This window comes from Miscanthus floridulus, unplaced genomic scaffold (assembly GCF_019320115.1).
Source record: "Miscanthus floridulus cultivar M001 unplaced genomic scaffold, ASM1932011v1 fs_786_1, whole genome shotgun sequence".
In the NCBI taxonomy this organism is placed as follows: Eukaryota; Viridiplantae; Streptophyta; class Magnoliopsida; order Poales; family Poaceae; genus Miscanthus; species Miscanthus floridulus.
In genome coordinates, this window is record NW_027097268.1 from 1481 (window position 1) to 21017 (window position 19537).

Sequence of the window (19537 nt, forward strand, 5' to 3'; positions counted from 1 at the left end):
ACAACGTTGGCGCCGGGAGGACGAGGAGCGAGGCGCCATGTCCCGTTATCGACGAGCGCCTTGTACTCGTCAGCCATGGCAGCCCTCCACTGAGGGTCGACCAAGGCACTCCGGTAGTTCGCCGGTACCGGCGAGACGACGGAGTGGGTGGTGGAGAAGCCGTAGCGCTGGACCGGACGAAGAGTGCCGGTCTGTGATCGGGTGACCATCTGGGAGGCCGGCGGCACAGGTGCTGGTGCAGGAGCCGGCACGACCGGCGCCGGAGCAGGCTGCACGGGCGGTGGTGGTGCAGGCTGCTCGGCCGCTGGCGGTGGTGCAGGCTGCTCGGTCATGGGCGCTGTCGCAGAGGCCCGGGGACGCCGACTGTACGTCAGGTGGAAGTCCCGGGCCGGTGGAGCAGGAGCGGCCGCTGGTGGAGGTGGTGCGGCTGGTGGGCTAGTTAGAGCGCTTGCAATGCCATCTTTTTTTTGGCTGGGAACTTTCAAGATGAAGCTGGGACTTCTCCCTTTATGCACTTTTGCATTTTCTACTGTCTAAAAGACTGATTAGTCTTTCTTTTGATCCATCTTATGTGTATCACTAATTTATTATGTATTTGCTCCAATACATAATCATAATCAACATATCTACTCTTAAGAAAACAGAGAAACGTATTGATTTGACCTTTGAAATGATGAGGCAACAGACAATGCCCCCTAAAACATAACACATAAGGAAGTGCTGTTTTAGGATGGTTTGGGTTTTACATGAGACAGTATGCGGACATCTTTTTTGTATAATCCATTTTTGTGTGTGTAGTATATTCAATTGAACTCTAAGAAATTCACCAGTGCCTCTTCTATGACCTCAAATTATTGGTACAAACAGGGCCACAATCAAAATCACAAAGCCAATGGAAGCTAGTGTGACTGAGAATGGTATTCTTCCTGTGTCTTTCCTGAGGAACATTGCTTCATAGATTGGGATATTGATGATAACTAGCACCCCACATAGAATGACCTGGAGGAAAAATATATTCAATGCCATATGCCAGGTGCCTGTGATGATTTGACACAGTCCTCCCACCAGGCACATATGGTTGAGTAATGCAACTGTTGCAATGATCACATATTCTGGTGAAGACGATCCAAATTCCATGATTTCTTGCTCGTACCTTTTCGATTCATCTTTATTGCTGACCTTTGATGTAACTGCAAACCCCATCTTTGACAGTCCTACCAAATTCCTGATTGTGTCAATGACGCCATAGAGATATGAGGTTATTCTTTTAATTATCCACATCCTCTGTCCATTCCACCACCCCTTCAATGTTTCTCCGGATAATAATGCTTCATATAGATTGTACATATTCTCCGCCGATGAAACATATAGGAAAGGTATGACCCATGGACTCATTATCTGAATGACCAAGGGCATCGTGTTAGTTTCACTGCAAATTATACGAAACTAAAGTGACACTTATCATATAACATTACCTCTGGAAATAAGGGAGCGCTCTTGAGAAGGCCAAGTGAAGGGATGATAACATAATATAGCGTAGGGAGTGAGTTTGGTGCCCACAAACCAGGAATTGAGTAGGCCATTTGATGTAGTAACCTGATATTTCCATGTCCAAAGAAGAAGGGACAGTACTTTGAAAGAAAAATTGAAAAATTACCCTCGCTCCATCTCTTATGTTGCAGTATTGTCTGAGCAAGTGTTGTTGGACCTACACCGATAAATGCTGCTCTTGATGGGCTCATGAAGACTGACTCCCACCCTCTACAATGTATTGCCAATCCAGTGATGATGTCTTCTACTGAACAACCATATTTCAAGCCAATCTCATTTCCCCACTGTGTTTTATATTCATAAGCGCAGGTTGCTAATGACTTCGCTTTCTCTTCAGTCTGATATATATTGACTTGTGTCTTTCTCTTAATTCCTCTGTCCCAATCTTCCTTGTATTCTTGGGTGTACCTTCTGCCACATAGGATCTCCCTTCTATGGAAGCATCCAGAGCCACAATAGAGAGGGCCACCCACACTGTCGAAACCACTCAGCTCCTTTAGATCCAAAGTAGCTACGTTAGTGTCATGACATGTATAGTAGTTGCATATACTGCTGTTGCTATTTATGAAAGGTGTTGAAATTATATTGCTATTGCTGACCTGATTGATGACACGGAGGGAGTTGTCATATATATCATTCTTGGTCACATTGTTATAGGTCTGAGGGTACTGTACAAATCCGATTTTGTGACCCATTTCTTCATCAAGGAAGAAGCACAACGCATCTCTGATTGAGTCACTGTTGTTGGAATACATATCACAGTCCACATTCATGATGATAGGGCTGTTGCTTATCACTGATGATACCCTTATCTGAATTTCAAAAGAAATGTTCACATATTTTAGACTCATGATGTTAAGGCATCATATTGTTTCATGGAATATTTAACATTTTAGCCAGCTTGGTGGTAATGAGAGTTTGTTTATGATAATTTCAGACTCCATACCGCACCTGCTGATATCTCACAGTTGTGATATTTTACCCACATCTAGGTAAAATCAACATTTCTTGAATTGTATATTTTGATAAAGGGCGGGAGAACTGGAGATTTTAACGCTTTGTTTAAATTCAACTTGGGGAAATTGTTGATGCACTGTTGATTCAATGATGCTTAATGGATTATTGAGGTGTCAGCAGATAGACAAATACCCACCTATGTGCATATGCAAGCATTATTCTACAATGTTCGTGGCTGCATCAGTAGTTGTTTGAAATGTACAAGCATTATTCAAATTATCTATTGCATATATGAAAATAAACAAACACTAATGTGTAAAGTAGGGAGTTTTAAAAAGAAGTTTGTCAAGTTCGAAGATAAGGACAGATAGGGCAAGCACCAGAGCGTTCATTGCCCCAGCTTTGAAGTTGTGGTGGTATTGAGGCCTCTTCTCTCGTGCCATGTATACCAGTGTTGGTAGTACATTAACCTCCCTGTCATTTGCATTGATGTGTTTTCCATCTATCAGAATCTAGAAAACAAGCGAACTGTCAGAATTGGGAGCCTCAAATCAAATTCATGAAGTTCTTCACTCCACAATTATTAAATCACGCTCCAGCTTGGAGGACAGGAACGCTACCTGAAGAATTGGCTGGTGATTTTTGGGAGTCATTTCTGAATTCCATTCAGAAAATCCTTTATGCTTTGCTTTCATTTCTTCTGGAATTTTGCCTGACACGACAGCTGAATCAATTCGCTTAGTCATTTCCTCGTACAGGCCCTGCCCAATGGAATATCAGTTGGCATGACCAAAAAAAATCTGAGTCCTCATTTGTGTCCTGCTTATTAGTAATTGGTTACATAAGCGGTGGGTCTAACGATGTTAGAAAAACATGCATACCTTGACGAATGACCATTCTTTCAAGGTGTGCAGATCATCACGGCGCTTATCTGACTCTGAGAAGTAAGCAGCTGGTGACCTTGGCTCAACTTTGTATGTCTTGCAAAATGGGAGCCAATGCTTTGCGAACAAGGAGGCCTCCCACAGAGCATAGAAAGTGAGAATCGAGCCTCCATCGTCTGAGAGGTAGACGTTTAATTTCTCAGCTGGGTAGTTGTATGCCATGACCGATAGCACTGTGGAGATGACAAGATTTGGTGGCTCTGATTTTGGGTCTGCGGTGCACACGAAGATGTCCACACAAGGCAGTCGTTCTCCAAATCTGTGCCAAATTATACGGCTCGTTAAATCTCAGCATAGCATAATTACCTTTTTGTGCACAAAAGGTAATATTGGTAATTTATATGTAAAATGATACTATTACACATATAATACTTTCATATAACAAATTTAACATATTGAGTATCGTCGTGCAAGTTGAAATGGCCATTGTAGAACCAATAGGATAGCCTATGATCTAGAATACTTTTTAATATGATTTCAACTTAACTAATGGACAAAAAATCAAAAGCTAATATAAACTTGTAACTTTAAAATATAATTATATTAAAAGTTGAAAGCTAAAATATAGATTTATGATATCATAAAAAGATGAAACAAAGCGTATACAACTTAACTTAGGTTCCAACTAATTACATATCGTGCTAGAGAAAAAACAGATATAACCTAGCAATTCTAACTAGAGATCCCTAATGGAATCTGCATATGTTGCTTGAAAAATAGATAAACCCTAAAATATCTTATAAAATAAAAAATATCTAGTCATCGATCTTGTAGTAGACTCTAATCATAATCAATAATAATAGGAATTGAACGTTGATGCTGACAATTAAAGATCTTTTCAGAACGTAGGAAACGGTAATTGGCGGAACCGGAGTAGCTTGTGCGATGACAAGAGAAAACCTGTCGGCGAGCCTGTCCTTGAAGGTTCGGCGGCGGATAGGGTACCATCTCCCGGACTGCATGAGGACCCAGTAGAAACCGAACCACACCTCCGCCGCGAGCATCCCCAGCCACGCCGCCCTCCCTGTGGTACCGTCCGCTGGGATATGTGTCGCCCTGTAGTAGAGCACGAGGCATATCCCCACGAACACCGTGATGGCTTGGAATCTATACAGCACCCTGCCCCCGAGCTTCTCAGTAGCAAACAGTTGCTTCATCTCTCACCTCGTCTCTCTCGGTCGCTACCCGTTTGTATAATGGAGCTGTCTATAAGAGGTGTCTATAAGAGGACTGCGCAACGGGGTGTGTGTGTGTGTGTTTCTCCTCTCTCTCTCTCCTCTCTCCTCTCTCTCTCTAGATATATATATATACTATATATATATATAATATAGAACTACATCATGAGCTAGCACAGATACTATTCTGTAGCCACTTTGATTACGATAATCATGTTATTACGAGTTAAGTACTCCTACTAAGGGTTATATAACGTCCTATGTTATAGAACTCAACTACGTAAATATGTTTATATATGTAAATTAGTATCAAATTTAGTAATGGAGGGGCTACATAACTTATTTGTAGCCGGCTACTGAATACCCTCTCCCTATAATATATATTATATATATATATATATATATATAATATATATATATATATATAGAACTACTACTCTGTAAGCTGGCTACAAAATATACTTATTCTGTAGCCACTTTGAGTTACGATAATTATTATATTAATTTATGAGATTATAGTAACTCCTTACTAAGTGGTTTACTATAACGTTATGGTAAATATCCCCGTGTGTTATAGTAACCCAACTATAGTAAATATATATTGACATTATGGTAAATTAGTATATAAAATTATGGTAAATAGAGGTGGCTACAGAATAACTTATTTTGTAGCTGGCTACTGAATAGCCTCTCCCTATATATATATATATATAATATATATATATATATATATATATATATAACGCGCGGGCGTGCCGGCTGCCGGGTGGGTAGTATCATCACGTGGGCTCTTATTGAAGTTGTATTCCTGTCGAGTGTATTTTTTTTCAAGAATATGAAGGAGAGAGCTGCAAAATCTTTTTTATGATACGGAGGAAAAAAAAGAACTAATGGTCTGTTTGGATCTCTTAAGAAAAATGAGAATATGATCCAAACACTTGGATTCTAGAATCGAACTATCTACAACCTAAGTCTACTATTTGGAGATTTTTCACTATGCAAAGGCAACTATCAGGTTGAGAATGAGGTCCAAACAACCATCATTTTTTTAATCTAGAATCCAGATTCTACATTCACTGTCTATAATCTAGAATCTCAATATGAGAATGAGATCCAAATAAGCACTAAGAGTTTTTATGGATCCAAGCAGTTGCATGTATGTTTAGCGGCTCTTTATATAACGCAGAATTCTCAAAGCACAAATAGAAGAAAAAACGTAGAATTGAAGTTACATGGAACTTACAATCATACATGAATTCAAAAATATATATAGGAAAGTTTCTAATGTGGCATTTGGATAGAAAACAAGAAACGTGCACACATTTCAAGAGAGAGAGACATAAAGAGAAGTTTCTATAAAATCGAACCACATGCTACCTTTTTCTAAAATTCCATATCATTGAATACAAACGAATCTCATAGGGTTTATGTGATCCTTTGTTTTTTTTGCGAATTACACAAGTATAGACGCAGACGCTCAACACGTATGCACACTCACCCTATGAACACAAGCAGATGTATAGGAAATTTTCCTGTAGGATTAAAAATTCCTCCAAATTAATTCCTATGCTTTATTCGTTCCAAAGGTCCCGGCCCCTGAACCAGTGGCGTCGTCAGCCGCCTATTTCCTCGAGAGAATATCGCTGTTTCCTGAAGCCTTTCACCGTTAGCAGCCGCGGGCCGGGGCCGGGGCGTAAAAGACGAACAACTCGTCTTCTTGAAAAACGACGGTGAAGAAGATAGCGTCCACTGTAATTGTGAGGTTCATCCACAGATCCCACTCCACTCGATTGCCGATGCTTATCTTGTTTTGCGTCTTATTGCAGTATCTGACATTATCATATCACTATCAGCTCATAAATATATAGGACCCGACATTTAAAGAAAAAAAAGAAGAAAAGCGTCATGATCGAGCAAGGCCGCCGGCTGCGTCTTGAAGGGAAGATTCGCTCACAGTCACATTGAACGGAAAGCTAGCTCGAGACCAGGAGGAACACCCGTGTAGTAATCGCCTCGCCACTTGATTGGACAACTGGCTACTACAGTAGCTGGTCATTGTCCGTGTGATCGTGTCCCAGACTGATATATACTCATATGGGCACTGCTAGTGTCGGGACGTCTGGACGGATGTCCGCGGCTGTAGTCCATTTCTGTGCTTTTATTTCGCGCGTCCACATAGGGCCCGCACTGCCCGGACATCGTCTGTCCACGCCTGCGTTTCGTGCACCCACACAGGGGCCCACGCTGCTTGGACGTCGCTCGCAGGGGGACCGCTCGCGCCCCTCTCCTACTTCGCACGCGCATCCTATGTGCAACACCCAATCTACTTTGAAACATCCAAATGCAACACTTACAACATACTACCTCCGTTTTTGTTTACTTGTCACTGAATTTTTACTGTAGCAATTTTGACCATACGTTTTTTTCTGCAAAAGATTTTTAGATACATCAAGTTTTCACATATATGATTCTTTATTTAACATACTTCATTAGTGTTATATACATTGAAGTATCTAATATTTTTTAGAAGAAAAAACAGATGGTCAAATTTGCTACAGTAAAAAGTTGCTAACAAGTAAACACGAACGGAGGGAAGTACAAAAGAAGACAGATGAAACACTTGAAACATGCGTCTGAAACATTTGGAAAAACATCCGACAATACTTGAAAACCACTGCAAACATACACAACATCTGATAAAACACTTGCAACATATGTGTGAAGCATATACAACATCCGGATAAACGCACTTGCAACACACGTCTGAAAAACAGATGAAACATTGGGAACAGACACTTGCAACATACGTGTACAACCATTGCAACATATGCAACATCTCGATCTATTTTTGCAACATCCATATGAAACACTTGCAACATACCTTTGAAACATCTGAAACACTTGAAACATGCGCTTTCAGTGCAACATCTCCTTGGTGCTTGGGAGATTGGAGGCTCGTTGGTGTGCGGAGTTCACCGGACGCAACGGCCCCGCGGCGGTGGCTCCGCGACGTGGCGGGGAGGCAGCAACCGCACAACTAGGAGAGGGCAGCCACGCGCCGCGGCTCTGAGCATGGCCACGCGCCCGCCTGGCAACGACAGTGGCCGATCGCTGCGCCTCAGAGGCGGCAGGCTGCGCCGCTCCTCGCCTGGGCGATGGAGGACGCTGCGGGTGCCTCGCTCCTAGTCCTCACGGTGGCCATTGCTCCTGGAGCGGATATGAGCAATTGGACGAACGGATAGGAGCGATTGGAAAGAGAGAATTCTTTTTGAGAAACTCCTGAGTGGATAGAAGAGGGTAGTTAGGCTGACATCACAATCCACCAACAGAGCGTTCGGGTGGACGGATGCTCGCTTCCCAGCATTACTGTACTCCTATTAGGACATAGGAGTAAGCTTGCTCGTCGTCGGCGCGTGCCTGCCCTGCATGACGCGCGAAAGGGGCTAACAAGCAGTCAGGAGTGCATCACTTGGAGAATGGAGTCTTGGTATAAGTCAATAATAAAATCAAATGTTTATCTATATAATAGTTATCTTTTATCAGTCTGATCGGCTGGGCTTATTACCTCGTAAACGATCGTAAATTTTCAGTCGGAACAGTATCTTTCTCTCACACCAAACCAGCCAACAGTATTTCTTCACGATCCAGCAACGAACAAGCCCAGCCAAACGAACAGGCTGTATGTATCTATAAAAAGTTTTTTTTATTATATTATATCATGTGTTACATTTTGTTTCATATATATTCCTTCTCACATGCATTTCTATCTAGACCTAGCAGTGTTTATGTTTTTGTGTCCAGCTTGTTTTGCTCTTATAAAAGCTGAGCTCTTATCTCTTTTCTTCACATAAGAAAAAAAAATACTGACTAGCTCGCTATATAAGGCAATTGCTATACTTGTTCTTACACGGATGTTGCCAATTGCCATACGTGCATGCGTTGGTGAGTGGTGACGATCGACATGGCAGCTCGCTCACATGTTCGAGATTAATCATATATACGCGCACTGCCTCACAGGAAATCTCATCTCTAAACACGCGTAGGGATGTGAGCGGTGAGCCATGCAAGAACAAAGAAGAAGCTAACAAGTTGTACGAGCATGATGGTACAGCCTCCTTATCATGCATGCGACGTGCAAGCTGGTTAGCTTAGCTGCCTCCTGCGGTCCTGCCTGCACCTCATCTGTGCGGCGTCCGTGCATGCATCTATGAATTACATATGTACATATACACGTACACAGAAGATACGTATTATTTTGTGGGCTGTCACGTTATTAGCCAGGCCTGTGAGACAGCTGGTGGCGCCGTGGTGGAGTCCATATCCAGAGTCTTCTAGATGAACTGTCGCAGGAGATAGCTGCTGCAGATGGATAGGATTGGCCCAAAACGTGCGCAGCGCCCGGAAAATCTCTCTGCATCTCAACAAACCGAGGCGGCGCGTGCAACAGATGGGGTCAGCTGCAGCCCTAGTTCCTTGGTGTATAAAAGCAGCCCACGGATTACCACGAAGGGGAAGGGACGCCCGGCTGATTGGATGGTAGGGAACGGCAGCCGCCGCCACGGCGCCATCCATCCAGATCGAGGCTCGGTGCGGATCGGCCAGAGGCAGCCCGAGCAGGCGCCAGCCACCGCCACGGCACGGCGAGGATGACCAAGAGGAGGAGATCTGTTCAAGCCGGCCGCACGAAGAGGCCACCGGCCAAGATCTATCCACGAACACGCCATCGTCAAGAGGGCGACGCAGAGGATGCCTTCGCGATCTTCAGCCAGTGATGCGACGACGATGAACGCCACCCGTGCGGGCCGTCGCTCTGTGCATAACACCTAGAGGAGGAGGCTGCTCTCTTCGGTTGCGCCAACACACGTACGGAGCCCAGGCGGCCAACTCGATCGTCTGCCGCGTCGCGTCGGAACCGCCATTGGTAGATCCATCGCCATGATGCGATGAACAAGGTGACGAAGACCAAGATGGAGCGCGGGGGCAGGCGCATGCACCAGGAGGTCGACTCGATGCGCGTCCGCGGCGCAGGAGGCCGGCTCCTTCATCTACTCGTCCCTACTGTGGAGGCCGGCGCCTTCGTTGCTATGGAGGCCGTTGTCCTGATCTTGCGCTTGGCGATGTAGCGCATGCTCACCAGCTGATGCCACATCGTCTGTAACCATAGTGCCGGCCATGATTATTAATAGCGGCTATGTAATATCTAATCTCTAGCATCCCTCGTATATATTATCTCTAATATGCAGCATACATCGAGGAGCTATGCATGGACGTCTACAAGGCGGCAGATGCATGAATGCATCTACCACGCCGGATGCAAGTCTTCATCTACAAAGGCGGCAGATGCATGAATGCATCTACCACGCCGGATGCAAGTCTTCATCAACAAAGGCGGCAACCACACTCCAACAACTCCACGTGATAGTTCCACGACGTATCACGACGACGCTGCCAAAAAAAGTCCGACACGCACAACTGGATTCAGGTTTTTGCTGAGTGCCGGAGGCACTCGGCAAAGGCCAAATTATACTCGGCAAAGCCTTTGCTGAGTGCGGCACTCGGCAAAGAACACACGGCAAAAAAATGATCGGCAAAGCCCTCTTTGTCGAGTGTCTTTTATTGGGCACTCGGCAAAGGCTTTGCTGAGAGCCCTGGGGGCACATGGCAAAGAAAAGCTACCGTTACGGCGCCGGCCCCGTTGACGGTCGCTTTGCTGAGTGCCAACCCTTATTTTTAAAAAAAAATTCTTTGCCGAGTGCCATCTATCCGGCCCTCGGCAAAGTTGTTTTATTTTTTTTCTAAAAATTCTTTAACGAGTGCCCCCTGGCTGGTGCTTGGCAAAGTTTGAATTTTTTTTTAAAAAATTCTTTGCCGAGTGTCCTCTGGCCCCTTTGCCGAGTGCCATGGTCATTGCACTCGGCAAAGCTGGAAAAATGGTTTTCCGAGCGCCCATTTTTCCAGCTTTACCGAGTGCTGTGACCATGGCACTCAGCAACGGGGTCCTTAGCCGAGTGCAACACTCGACAAAGTGTCCTAAAACGACAATTTTTAATTTTTTTATATTCTATCATGATAAATAAATTCATATAAACATATATCACATATATATCTCATCCATCACATATATCTCATTCATCATATATATCTCATCCATCACATATATATCTCATCCATCCACACATCTATCCGCACATATCACATCCATCACAATATATATCACATATATAATAATAAGTGCTCAAGTCTATCCAAATAAATCCACAAGTCCATTAAAGTCCACAAGTGCATCACAAGTATATCACAAGTCCATCACCAAGTGAACAACAAATAAAAAAAATACAACGTGCACTCATCTCGGCCACTGCGACTGTGGTGAAGGCCCAGCTCCATCATTCGGAGGTGCATGAGGTGGATTATTCGAACCACCATCAGATGGAGACTGCACAAAGGAGAAGAGATTGCATGTGAGACAAGATTATTTGGATAGCTAATCTAGAAAGGTAGAGGCCATACAAGTAAAGCACAAGCGAAAGTAAAAAACTTTCATACTCACAGGAGTAGCTGCAGTTGCAGGACGCAGAGGCGGAGGTGGAACCAACAGCCCAACTGGTAGAGAGAAGCCCACACATTACCCAAGCCCTTGTAGAAACTCCGTAATGTCCGTCAGCCTCTACGTCTGGGCCTACCGCTCGGCCCGCTCGGCCTCTAGCTATGCCGCCATCCTCTGCTGCCTGGCCTCCAGCTCCTGACGTTGCCTCATTTCTTGTTCCAGTCGGGCCTGCAATATTTCACTCCAATATTTCAGTAATGCAAAGCTAATTAAGGTGTGTAAAGATCAATGTATGACGAGTAAAATAGGAATAACCTCGAGTGCGTCGACCCGGTGCTGTGCAGCAGTCGGCCGTGTGCGAATGGCCGAGCTCTCGCTCGTGCTCCATGCTCGGATCTGGGAGAGAGAAGGAGTAGAGGCCGTGTCGATGACGCCGTCGCCAAGCCAGAACCGCCCATGCTTCTTGCCTTGCCCCACCCTCATGACGGCCTCTCCATCGAAGTCCTGGGTGCTCGGATCATGGTCTGACCCATGGAGCGACCTCGCCACCTCAGTGTACTCACTGATGCGGGAGTGGACGCTCGGGTTCGTGTATGCCTCGGGCGGGTCCTCCAGGTTGAAGGAGACATCGGACGTCTCCTTGCCCTTGTGGGCCATACACCATGCCTGGAAGTCCGAGCAAGCCTGGCCACTATGTGACACCGACTGCGAGAAAGACAGTACGATGATTAGAAATCAGGCAGAACTGAACGTCATAATAGATAAATGAATTTGCGTACCCATGCTTGTTTGTATCCGGTGAGGCTGCGGCTGCCTTGATGGTGTGCTGGACCTTGCATCTGCAAACAACGGTCCTAGGCATCCTTGTGCATCTTGAGGTACTCCTCCGTGAACCACCTCTCCACCATCATCGCACAACACTCGGGATATGCTTGACACTACCAGGGAATCATCTACACGTCATCAAGTATTGGACATATAAGAAGATCAAATTCAACCAACTTAATCTCAAAACGAATCAATATTCATGTTCTTCATTTACCTCAAGGTACTGCTCTCGGGTCAGCTGCATCTCTCTTGCATCTTTCTTGGTTTTCCTCTCTCCAAGCTTCGACCCATAGTAGGTTACGATGGCCTGGATGCACACCTCGTGATGCATGTCGGTGATGAGTTTTTTACAGGCTTTGGTAGTCACCTGCTCCGCCCTGGCCTCAAATCCTTCCTCGCATCTGTAATAAGTCTGCATACAAAAGCGATGTATCCATTCATTATTTCAAGAAAAGTCCAATGAATGCGATGTATTGAACAATATTGTGTGAGGGAGACTTACCCAAAACTCTGCCTTCACCCGCGTCGCCTTGTTGGGGTACTCCGCATCGAGGGCGACGGCGTAGTGGTCAAACGAGTAGGCTGGCTCCGTCTTCGATGCGTACGTGACAATGTTGGGGAAGTGTTGCCTGCACAGAAGACCCAGGATGCCGTTGACTAGCCGTGTGCTACCACCCGACACAACCACCTAGTTCCTGCACAAGTGATTAAGAAAAAATATTAGTTTTTTTTCATCATATCATATGAAGTAGTGGTGATAACATGTAAAGTTATTTACTTTTGCCCTTCGGGGTGAATCAATGGACGTTGGTGAGGAAGCGGAACCTGTGGGAGGCTCATGGGACCTCGCAAGTAGACACTCGAAGAGGAGTCGGAGGAAGCGGAACCCGTGCCTGCCGCCTCCCCCTCCTCCTCCTCCTCGTCCGTCTACCGAACCAACTCCTCATCTGACTCATCCACGGGCGCCACCTCCTCCTCTAGCTCCTCCTCACATGGCGTGGGAGGAGACGGCCCCCTCCTGCGGCTGGCGGTCCTCCTCCTCCTCCTCCTGTCCGATCCCTCCGCCGCCCCCTCTGCCTCCTCCTGCAGCCGGCGTGGTCTTTGGTAAATCGAGTTCATGGACCTATGACGGTCACCCGCCATCTTTGTTCAATCACCTGCAATAAAAAAGAAAAACAAGACGTAATTAGAAATAGGTGTAAAAATGAAGAAAACACAATTACAAAAACATAGTTATACATGTATTAGAAATATATGCAAAAATGAACAAAACATAATTACAAAAAACATAGTATTACATGTATTAGAAATAATCTTCATGATTGAGATTAGCTGGATCATAGGTCTTGTCATCACTATCAACATTGTCCAACTCATCAACACTATCCGAAGGACGAATGTTGTCTTCATTGTCATTGCCTAAACGTAATCGCTCAAGCATTTGTATGTCCTTTAGATTTTGCACCTCGTCTCCAGCGTCCTCGTCATCATCCCTTTCATTGTCTACTTCCATTCCTATCTCTTCAGTTAAGTCTATGTCAAACCTCCCTTGTAGCCCCTCTTCTTGATAGAACTCTCCATCATATGTGTTTTGGTTGAAGTTGTAATCTTCATCATTTGGGACAGGTAGTTTACTGTGTGGAGATACCTTGTGCATAATAGACCAACCCTTAAGATGCTCGGTGTCTTTGCACGTGTATGACGTATAATAAACCTAGATGGCTTGTTAAGCCACAATGTAGACATCTTTTCCTGGATAGATGAAATCCTGTCGAATCTCGACTAGCCCAAGCTTAGTGGTCTGTCTTGTTACTCTAGGATGAAACCAGTGGCATTTAAATATGATAGGAGTAAGAGGTTTGGAACCATAGAATGATAGTTCGTAGATTTCTTCAATTCTTCCATAATAGCCGAGTCCATCAGTGCCGGGCGTAAGAACTCCGCTGTTTGTGGTTTTTCGATTGGGCCAACTCTGCTCATAGCTTGCTATGTGAAAACGATATCCATTCACATCATAACCGGTAAATGACTTGACCCTAATGGCACAGCCGTTTGCAACCTGTCTCAGCTCATCACTTATAGGCGTATCAGTTTGGGCTTTATGTTTGAACCAACAAATGAAATCGGGGCTCTCTAGTCCCGCACCCTATGAAAGAAGGGTATCATTTTCTTGCAGGGTAGGTTGCCTTGATCCATGCCAGGATTGACGAAGAAATTCCCTATACCAACAAGAAACAAGGGGGTTGGACAAAGAAACAAGGACATACGGTGAAATGAAACTAGTTTGTTCAGAACTTACCCAATGAACGGCTACACCTTGACAAGGTTGGTCAACACATATAGCATGATACTGCGCCACTCTTCATTTCAATTGCTTAGTGGTCGATGCACTTGCGCTTCCGAGTTGCCCTTGGAAAAGGCTGAGGTTCGATTCATTTTTGCTAGCATTGTAACAAGGGGGTGAATTATAAACGCTAGGAAGGTTCTCAGTGTAGTATTTCTCTGTGAAGTTCGACACCTCCTCTAGAATGTATGCCTCTGCAATGGAAGCCTCAATTTTGGCTTTATTTCTACATTTTTTGCAAAGAGTCTTCAGACATCTCTCGATTGGATAGCACCAACGGTTCTACATGGTACCCCCATCCGTGCCTCATATGGGAGGTGCACAATCAAATGCTACATCAGCAAGAAGCATCTGGGTGGAAAGATCTTCTCCAACTTACAGAGCAACATGGGTGCCGTTTTTCCAAGTCATCAATGATGGTCCGAGAGAGCTGCTTGGCACAAAGCTGGCGGAATAAGTAGCTCAACTCTACTAGCACTTGCCAGACATGCTCCAGGACATAGCCTTGAACCATCGCCGGAAGAAGCCGCTCAATCCATATGTGGTAGTCATGACTCTTCATCTCGTTGACTCGCAGAGTGCCTAAGTTCACTCCCCTCTTTAGATTCGCTGCATACCCATCAGGGAACATTAGCGTCTTGATCCATTCAAGTACTTCCCTCCTTTGGTCCTTTTTCAAGACGAAATCGGCCTTAGGCCTTCTCCAGGTCTTGCCACGACTAGGAGACTGCATCTCTTGATTTGGTCTATCGCACAACGTTGCCAGGTCCACTCTAGCCTTAGGGTTGTCCTTAGACTTTTTAGTGTCCATGAGTGTTGCCCAAAGTGCCTCAGTGACATTCTTTTCAGTGTGCATTACATCAATGTTATGTGGCAGAAGAAGGTCATCGAAATAGGGGAGCCTCGTCATGCCCGAGATATGAGTCCACATATGTTGCTCACCATATCCCACAAAACCACCTTCTTCATTGGGCACGAGGGCATCTATCTAAGCATGAACATCGACACCAGTCATCATCAGTGGTGCAGGGTTTGTCACTTTGACACCTTTCATAAAGTTCTTGATGTCTTGTCTGAATGGATGGTCAAGAGGTAGGAATTGACGATGTCTGTCGAACGACGAATACTTGCCACCCTTCTACAACCAAATGAACCTCACACCTTCCTTGCATATTGGGCATGGGAACTTCCCGTGAACACACTAGGCGTAGAATATCCCATACGCCAGGAAGTCATGCAGGGAGTAGTGGTACCAAACGTGCATTTTGAAGGTTGTCTTTGTAGCTCGATCGTATGTCCATACCCCTTCGTCCCAAGCATGGACTAATTCATCAAACATGGGCTCTATGAACACACCCATATTACTCCTTGGGTGTCTAGGAATTATCAACGACAAGAATACGTTATGTCGTTGAAAGGAGACACGGTGGGGGGGGGGAGATTAAGGGGGATAACGAAGATGGGCCAACATATGTATGGGGCAGCCATCATTCCATAAGGATTGAACCCAACTGTTGCCAGCGCGACATGTACATTATGAGCCTCATCTGCTTTATCACGATGTTTGTCATTAAAGCGGATCCAAGCTTCACCATCGGATGGATGTACCATCTTGTCAGGATTGTACCGTTTGCCATTTTTTGCCATGTCATCTGTTTCATGGATTCCTCGGTCATGTATAGCCGTTGGATCCTCGGTAGGAACGGAAGGTACCATAGGATTTTCACGAGGATCGTAAGTTGCCTCTTCTGGCCATCATCAGAGTCTACCTCCAGGTACCTAGAGGATTTACACTTTGGATAGAACTTTGCATGCTCGTGTTCTTTCCTAAATAGGACGCACCCCTTTGGACAAGCATGTATCTGCTCATATGGTATCTTAAGTGCATGAAGGAGTTTTTGTGACTCGTACATGCTCTTTGGCAGAATGTGACCCTCCGGAAGAAGGGTGCCAATCATGGCCAACATCTTATTGAAGCCTTCTTGACTCAAGTTTAACTCGGACTTCAACCCCATTAAGCGTCCAATGGCATCCAGTTGAGACACCATTGATCGATCGTGAAGGGGTTTCTGTGCCGAGTCCATCATGTCATAGAATGCCTGTGCAGCTGCCTCCATCTCCTTCTTCTCACGTCTCTCATCGAACTGTCCTTAGTGAAAGTCATCTAACATGTCTGCTACCCCGACATCAGCATCAAAAGCCTCCACCCGTGGTCTCACCACCTCCTCTCTCATACGATGGGCTTCACCATGGTGGACCCACCGGGTGTAGTCCGGCGTAAATCCATTCTTCACAAGATGTTTACCCATTTCCACCTTGTTTACCCTTCTGCTGTTTCCACATTTGCTGCAGGGACACAAAATTAGGCAATGTCCTTTAGCAGCCTTGCCAAATGCACTGTTCAAGAAAGCATCGATCTTGTTCATTCATTTCGTGGTGTAATCACTCTGACTTCTCTAGCTCGTGTACATCCACTGACGGTCATCCATCCTCTAACATATGTATCAGCGAGTAATGTAACCATCAATTGCATCTACATGGTATTCCTACTGTCTAATAGGTGAGGATAGGTCCTAATCCCACCCGCGGATGCGTAGATGAGGTTAGTTTCCATGCTCTACTCCTATTCGAGACAGAATTTCGGCAGCACCTCCCCATTGTTCTCTAGATACACGTCCTACCAAAGAAGAGTGCGTATCTGGAGAACAACAGGGAGGTGATGTTGAAACTCTGTCTCAGACCAGAGCAGACCATGGAAACTAACTCATCTACGCATCCACGGGCTATCTAAAAAATGTGGACAATCCGAAACAGATACGGTCATGGATATGCAAAGATTTGCATACCTCCAACCGTATCTCTTTTGAACGGGAGACGCCTAACTGAGTTACGCGATCTACGACCATGATACGGAAAGAGAGGTTATACCTAGGGTGGCGGTAGAGTTAGGCTAGCGGGGCCATGGTGGGTCGGTGTAGTGGCGAGGCGACGTGGTGCAGGCAGACCGGCACGGTGATGAGAACTCTGACTCAGCTCCGATGGGCTCTTCTCTACAAAAATGGAATAAAAAATTGTCATTTAAAAAAAATCGGCAGAACCTCCCCTGCACGGTGAGGTTTCCAAAACCTACAAAAAAACAACGGCACGATAGCCGACAAGCACATATGTCTCAAGAGGAGCCATGTAGTTTGGATATCAATCCATGCAGAAGAAGATATCCAAGTAGTACCACTACTTCTACTACTACTTCCACTATTGCTACTACTACTACCACTAGTTCTACTACTACTACCACTACTTCTAATACTACTACTACCACTAGCACTACTACTACAACTAATACTACTACAACTATCACTACCACGACAACAACAAGAGAGAGGGCATACCTGACGGCGCCGGGGGTAGGGGCAGGCGGTGTTGGGGTCAGGGTCGCCGGAGTCGGGAACGGTCGGGATCGGACGGTGTCGGGGCGGGCGGTCCATGGTGCGCGGCCGGGGGCGGGGAGGGGCTGCGGTGGACGGCGCGCGACGCGGGGAAGGGAGGTGTCGGCGGCGGCCCGGTGGCAAGCGGGCGCGCGGGCGCGCGGGCGGTGGCAAGCGGGCGGTGGCTGACGGCCGGGCGGCACGGGCGTGCGGGCGGCGTGGGCGGTCGGGCGGCGTGGGTGGTGGCGCGTGCGTGTGTGCGTGTGTGCGGGGTGTGTGGGCTGCCCCAACCGGCGGGGTTAAATCCCCCTTTGCCGAGTGCCCCCGATCTGGCACTCGGCAAAGGTTTTTTTTAATTTTTTTAACCACCTCTTTGCCGGGTGTCACCTAGCCTAGCACTCGGCAAAGAAGTTTTTTTTTTAAAAAAATTCTTTGCCGAGTGTCCCAGATCTGACACTCGGCAAAGTTTTTTTTTGAGCCGAGTGCCCCTAACACAGCGCTTGGCAAAGATTCAATTTTTTTTTTTGAAATGTCTTTGCCGAGTGCCCACTGATTCGGCACTCGGCAAAGATAGGATTTTAAGAAATTACTTTTTTTTAAAATACCTTTATCGAGTGCTCCTGTGAAGGCACTCGACAAAGAGGAAATTTCTAAAAAAATTCAAAAATCCTCTTTGCCGAGCGCCTTATTTTTGGCACTCGGTAAAGACCCCCTTTGCCGAGTGCCATGCTCCGGCGCTCGGCAAAGTTTTTTTTTGTTTTTGGCCTCCAGATTTTTTGTGCAGCCCTTTTAAAGTACCAGGAACTCCTCGTTAGAATTTGGGGATTTTTTGTGGCTTTTTTATATATTTAGTTATTTTATTTCGTTTACTTGAATTTTTTTCGAAAAATATAAATTTGAACTGCACGTGGTACGAATAATAGAATTTAATGATTCAAAAAATGATAGTCATGTTACTGAGTGTAGTGTGAGGCCGTATCCAGGAACGGACCCGAAATTTCAGACATCTTGTTCACGAAACATGATCGCAAACTTGCGTGCGAAGTGTTTTTAAATTCTATAAAAAGCAAACGAAGTTCAAAAATTATGAAACTTGTTGAGATGTCGTGATATCGTATGCGGAGGCTATGATAAAAATTTCAGAAGATTTCGTACACGTTGTCACATATGATGCTTATAAACCAGGACATCCCCGCATGCATGTGTAACTCTGTAGATAGTAGCTAGCTCGTCGCGTCAACAAGTTAATTCACTTCACCATCGCATCGATCGGGATCGGGACGAGAACGTCGTCTCGATTATTGGCGATCCTTGCTTTCAATACTTGGCGGACAAATCCAACTTGAGAGCTGTGTTTGCCAGAGGCTCCTCATGGTCAAGCGATATATAGTAATCAAAAGTTATCCGCTGTTATTAGGTCCTCCCACTTGATTATATACTACTACTACTATTCCCTCCCTATGCAAAAGAATATAATTATGAAAACCGTGTCGATCAAACTAGCTCCTCATGGTCAAGCGATATATAGTAATCAAAAGTTATCCGCTGTTATTAGGTCCTCCCACTTGATTATATACTACTACTACTATTCCCTCCCTATGCAAAAGAATATAATTATGAAAACCGTGTCGATCAAACTAGCTCACGTTTGATAGTCTATAGTAAATAGTATTAATATTTATAGCTCCAACAAATTTATTATAAAAAATATATTCTATAACTAATTTAATGGTATTTATTTTGTATCACTAATATTAGTACTTTTT

At 45.2% G+C, this 19537-nt stretch overlaps 1 protein-coding gene and 1 pseudogene across 1 annotated transcript; both read right to left on the reverse strand.

The window, feature by feature from the left end:
* Positions 1-632: 632 nt before the first annotated feature.
* On the reverse strand, positions 633-4697 carry LOC136533083 (cellulose synthase-like protein E6). The gene is made up of 7 exons (XM_066525653.1): positions 4353-4697; positions 3390-3711; positions 3129-3269; positions 2889-3020; positions 2151-2363; positions 1476-2045; positions 633-1398 (listed from the first exon to the last, which is right to left on the reverse strand). Exons 1-7 carry the CDS (start codon positions 4607-4609, stop codon positions 847-849), a joined length of 2187 nt encoding a protein of 728 aa, XP_066381750.1. The 5' UTR covers positions 4610-4697; the 3' UTR covers positions 633-846.
* Positions 4698-16016: 11319 nt separating this feature from the next.
* LOC136533087 (uncharacterized) lies at positions 16017-16835 on the reverse strand (annotated as a pseudogene).
* Positions 16836-19537: the final 2702 nt, after the last annotated feature.